Raw genomic sequence first — 6,000 nt, forward strand, 5'->3', positions numbered from 1 at the left:
GGTTTCCATTGCACCAGAAGCGGTTTGCTCATGCTGGCCACATGACCCGGGAAGCTGTCTGGACAAACACTGGCTCCCTCGGCCTGAAAGCAAGATAAGCACCGCAACCCCATAGTTGCCTTTGACCGTCCAGGGGTCTTTTACCTTACTCTACCTACTACCTGGCATTGGCTCTGAAAAACAATGGCTTTCTGCAAAGAATAGGTTTTGGTAGTCTACTACTTTCTTTGACTACAAATGCTCATATCTCCCCTTTCTCTTTGCAGTCGGAAACCCTACAAATCAACCCTCTGTACACTCTGATCCCTGTCACCATGTGCATCTCTTTTGCGGTGATGCTGCCAGTGGGCAACCCCCCAAATGCCATTGTCTTCAATTATGGGCACTGCCAGATCAAAGATATGGTAAGTACCAAGAGTGATGCATCCAGAATGATCAGTGATCAAATTGGTTAGATAAGGGGCAGTAATAATAATCAGTTAACACTGTAACTGTTTTGTTGTGGTACTTAAATGATGGTTTCCCCCCCAAATTTGAAACTGGATAGCATCTATCATTTCAATTGTGAGCTCAGATTGTCAGCATTCCTGTGAACTGCACAAGGAATGTGCTTGAGGAATCTTGACTGGGGACCAAGAAAGAGCCTCTTACCTCTGTACAGTAGGGTAAATAATTTTACACAAGTGCCAAAGGTTTCTATGCATGCACCCCCTCCATCCTCCATTCAGATATTATCCCAGTTCTGTTAGATGTGTATGTCGGAACCCACATGCCCATGACCCCAACATGCACTTCTACGAGAGCAACGAAAACACTAGCATTGAGACAGGCATGTGTTGGTTTAAATGCATGCATACCTTTTACCCTGGGTCTGAGGTTTCCTGAAATAAGGCAATACTTAAAGTCAGTTTCTCAGCCAGTTACCTGGATATGGCACAAAGGCAAAACCAAGAGGAGAATTACCCTGCCCCATTATGAGCAGATCCATCAGTGAAGTTACTAGCACAATTTACAAGCAGACTGGATCAAATGGAGAAGGACCAAAGGAAGGTGTGGTTGTGGGTGTGCTTGTGTTAAAATGTGGGAAACAACCACAATAAAAAAAGAGATGTCTCACCTGCTCTAGGATGAACTGAAATCTCACCACCCCTTGCTAATGTTGAGGATTTTGTCCAGAACATTTTAGAAAAAATGATTAATCTCATAATTTCATTGAAGGCATGTCTACCTTGCTACCTTGAGAGGAGAAGTCCTGCCTCAACTGATGACAATTAATGTGATCTGTCTCTCTTGTTTCTTTTCGTTCATAGATCAAAGCTGGCTTTGGTGTCAATCTGATTGGTCTAGTGGTTGTTACAGTGGCAATAAATACTTGGGGAATTAGACTCTTCCACTTGGATAAGTTTCCAGACTGGGCAACAGCCAGCAACATCACTGGTCCATCGTAGTCAGCATCCACAGAACTTGCTGGCTCACAGCAAGTTGGGAGCAAAATATTTGCACAGCTGTTAAGAAAGGAAAACACTTGAGTGTATATTTGTTCCATTAACCTGAACTAAGTAAGAAGTAACTCTATTGGAGGTTTCCCCATCGATCATCACATCTCCACCATCTAGTAATCAAGGGGTTGGGGAAAGCATGCATTATTCTTGTCTTTGAGCAATACCATGGAATTGCTTTGATTCCCCCCCCCCACCATCTTTTCCACAGAAAATCCATTTTTGTTCTACAGAACACTCAGCCAATTTGTCTTCTTTACTTGATGGGGTATACATAAATCACAGTCCCTGCAGTCCTAACATCCAAAGTGTGTTTTGAAGACTGTATCTATATGTATATATCTATAGAACATTTTTTTTTAAAAGAAAAAAGTAAAACGTCGTACGTGGAGTTATTTATTTGATAACAAGGAAGAACCAATTTGATCAGCCAACTGCTCAAGGCCAGAGGGTTATCTGCACAGCTGCCCTTTGGTCCAGGGAGAAGACCAGGTCCATGGTAGACCAGGGTTCAAATCCCCCCCTCAGCCGTGAAGTTCACTGAGTAATCTTGGGCTGGTCATTCTCTCTCAGTCTAACTTATAGGGTTCTTACAATGATAAAACGAAGAGGGGAAAAACCATGGAGGCCACTTGGAGCTCCTTGGAGGAAAGGCAGGGCATACATGTAATAACAAATTAAACAAAAACAGCCAGAGGGCATCAGGCTGCATTATGCGCTCTTGCGATGGAGTGTTACCAAACTGCTAGCATGAAGAAGGAAACCAGTGAAAGAGAAAGGTGGGAAGGCGGATATCCAGCCTCTGGCTAATTATTTTCCTCATTCTCCAACTTCAATGCTCATCTGCCACAGATAATAGTAAAACTTGAAAGCCTCATGAACACCACAGTCACTTGCCAGAGCAAAGGGTGTCCCTCAGATGCCTGGCACTCTTGCAGATGATGCGTCCTTCCTGTTCTAAATATATATACATTCCCAGATCTCTGTTCTCCTTCCACTATACTAAACTAAACTACACTATGGGGGCAGCCTTGAGTTGGCAAACCAGACTCCCAGACAGAACACTTTACACCAGGCATCCCCAAACTTCGACCCTCCAGATGTTTTGGACTACAATTCCCATCATCCCTGACCATTGGTCCTGTTAGCTGGGGATCATGGGAGTTGTAGGCCAAAACATCTGGAGGGCCGCAGGTTGGGGATGCCTGCTTTACACCTTAATCTCTCCCAAACTAAATACCAGGCCTCTACAATAGGCATCTTATTTTAATAACTGATGTAACCAGAAACTCTTGGATGTGTACAGAAATAAATAGAGCCGTTGTTAACCACAGTAACTGTACTAGGATCAGTTTTTTTGGCGGGGAGGGTTCCCCATGAAAGGGGAGGGCTCCTCTGATGCTAGCAAAAATGTCTATGCTATAGAAATTGCTTGTGAATAAAATAAATTTTTCAGTCTTTGGAAATTATTGTGATCTGTAGACATATTAATGGAGATGTGGAAAGCCTGAGTGAGTACTCTGCGGCAGTGCTCCCCCCCCCAGAAAAATAGGTGCCGGTATTCACTGTGAAGCTTTTACAGTAAGTGCCACACCTTTTAACAAAACAAAAAAAGAAAGGTGCCGGTACTGTGTACCACTGAGTACCCCCTGGGGGAAGCACTGCTCTGCGACCCTCTGTGGAGATGACATAGCAGTGCCACCAGCCTCCACATGTAGAGATGGCTGGCTTGGCAAGAGACGGAGACCCAGTTCACACTTCACCTCATCATCCTGGGATCCACTTCACCTACAGTGTCTTCTTCCCACACTATTCCAGCAGCATGTAGTACCAGAGAGACCCAGGTTTAAATGGCCACTCAGGCATGAACCCACTCAGTAGGTCAAGGGTTCCCCAGCTGGAGCTGTGAGCTTCATTCTGTTGGTCTATGGCACGTCTGTGACCAGAAGGGAGTTGGCTGGCATGATGGGAGAAGCAGAAGTGGCCACCCACCAAGTTGTTAATTTAAGTGGATGATTGGCAACAAAGAAAATTCTTTGCACGTATAGACCAAGTTGCAAACAAACAACAAAAAATTGGAAAACAGCTAAACCGGTTATGTCTTGAGCAATATACAGAAAAGCAACTGAATTAGAAATGCATTGGGTAATTAATTAGGACCCTTGTTTTGATTATCCCAAAGTTAAAGAGGCAATTCCAGGGCAAACCATTTCCAGATTCAAAAGTCTTGTCCCAGCTGGACACAGAATGTCACCATTGTTGCCCAACTATATTATATATGCTCTATTAAGTGCATCTGAAATAATTCTACCATTCTGCTAAAAGAGAGAACTGGATTTGAGCACGGAATTAGCTTCAGTGCAACAACTTTAAGTTATTGGTTGTAGATAACTCCACAGCTCCGTTAAAACAGCAAGTTTTTATCTGATGTTTGGAGTGCGGCAGGAACAAGATGATCTCTCCCATTCCATTTAGTTCAAAGATGAAGGACTTATGGGCGTACCCAGGATCAAAGCTAGGGGGGCACACCAGCCACGCCCCCCAGCCACACGATTGGCTAGCTGGCAATGACGTGGCCAGGATCCCCCCAGGAGGCATGGTCAATGTCCACACACCCCAGAGAAAAGGGGGCTGTTTACAAGGCAGCACACGGAGCCACCCACGCTTGCACTCCTGCCTTGCCCGCTCCTTTAATGGCAGCAGTGACTAAAACGAGGCAGCAGCTGCCTCCGATGAAGGAAACCTGGACCTGGGCTAACTTCAGCCCACACTCTTTCAAGTCACAGCGAGCACAGCACAGCACAGCAAAGTACTGCCCCACAATGCTCCACGGCACTTCATTTGCATGTATGCAAATGAGGTGCCGCAGAGCATTGTGGGGCAGCACTTTCTGTGTTGTGCTCGCTGTGACTTGAAGGAGTGTGGGCTGAAGTTAGCCCAGGTCCAGGTTTCCTTCAACGGAGGCAGCTTCGCTGCCGCTGCTGCAGTTTTGCTTCAGCCAAGCAGGCTGAGGCGGAGCACAGCCTGTCCTCTCCAGCTGCTCTGCTTCTAGGGGGGCAGCTGCCCCCCTGCCCCATGCTGGGTACGCCCATGGAAGGACTATCTTCCATCAGCCCCAGTGAGCCAATTAACATGGGGGATAAGAATGGTCATCCAACAGCATCTAGAGGCCCACACCTTCTCCACCCATAAGCTAGTTAATTCTCCGATTTGCTCTGCTCTCATTCTTCTCCTAACATGAATTCTAGAATTGCAGTGCCTCAGTTTGCTACCGCTTCCAAGTCCTTCAGCTTCATTTGTATCTTTTCCTCATTCAGATGCATTGATAAAACATGCAAAGAAGTAGCCCGGACATGACAGTACAGATGGAAGCATTCAGGCCTGGGATTTGCAGTGTTTTAGGAACAGAGGCTGGCAGGAAGTTGCCAATACCCTGAGTTAGACTACAGGCCCGTCTAGTCAGCCATGTCTACACTTCTTGGTAGCGGTTGTTCTTCAGGATTTCAGACAGAGCTCTTTATCATCCTTACCTGGAAATGCCAGAAACTGAACTTGAGACCTTCTTTACTGAAAGCACACCGAGCCAGAACCTTTCCAATATTAGTAGTGACTGTGGGCTATTTTACAGATTCTAGATGCTCTAGAGCCCAGCTTCAGTTCTTGGCATCTCCAGACAGGGCTGGGAATGCCCCCTGCTTGAAACCCTGGAGAGCTGCTGCCAGTCAGTGTAGACAATATTGAGCTAGATGGACCAAGAGTTGGGAGAATCTCTGCCTGCAATGTGGTGCTTCGGGAATAGGCAACTCCCCTGCAGGCATGGAAGTAGATGGAGGTTTATGCCAATCCTGGTCTGTGTTTGCTACTACTCGAACCTTCATAATTATGTCAGCACCACGGACCAGGGTGCCCTTCCCAAATAGTTCTGGCACTTCAGAAACCCATTAGTGACTTTCAAAAGCCATCGCTGCTGATGTCCAAAGGATTGCAGATCTCGGAAGAGACAGAAGAAGTCCGCTCAATTCACATTAATGGGTACTGACATCAGAATGTCTCTTGGCTTTGTTTAGAACCAGCTCCACACCCCCAACCTCCAACGTACCCATGCTAATGCCTCAGAAATCTGCCCAGTGGAATGCAACCCATGAGTTTCCATGGCGACTGCTGCAGAGAGGGATCCCATGGACCACCTTGATGCAGATACCCTCCCAATTGCATGTACAACTTTGGGAAGGGACAAGCATGGGCCAAACACCCATGGCCCTGTATTCCCAGTTTGCACAGTATTAACTGCATGTAAGTGAATGTCTGAATAGTGGACACTCGTTCATTAGGGTGAATGAGGCACTGCTCTACCCACCTCAGTCTGCTCTCACCCCCTCGTACCTGCTAACTTTCCACATATCTCGGGAGAGGCACCCTTATGGAACTCAGCAGACAAGGGACAAAACAATAATTAAGCCGCATTCAAACCATGCATTTAAAGCACTGTTGTGCCATTTTA

At 46.2% G+C, this 6,000-nt stretch overlaps 1 protein-coding gene across 1 annotated transcript in view; it reads left to right on the forward strand.

The window, feature by feature from the left end:
* Positions 1 to 1,858, forward strand: part of SLC13A4 (solute carrier family 13 member 4) — a 39,299-nt gene extending 37,441 nt beyond the window's left edge. Inside the window, exons 15-16 of the mRNA XM_035128469.2 lie at positions 267 to 404; positions 1,311 to 1,858. Coding sequence (XP_034984360.2) covers positions 267 to 404; positions 1,311 to 1,448 — 276 coding nt within the window. The 3' untranslated portion in view covers positions 1,449 to 1,858. The remainder of the gene's footprint in view (positions 1 to 266; positions 405 to 1,310) is intronic.
* The last annotated feature ends 4,142 nt before the right edge of the window (positions 1,859 to 6,000 follow it).

This window comes from Zootoca vivipara, chromosome 10 (genome assembly GCF_963506605.1).
Source record: "Zootoca vivipara chromosome 10, rZooViv1.1, whole genome shotgun sequence".
NCBI classification, from domain to species: Eukaryota; Metazoa; Chordata; class Lepidosauria; order Squamata; family Lacertidae; genus Zootoca; species Zootoca vivipara.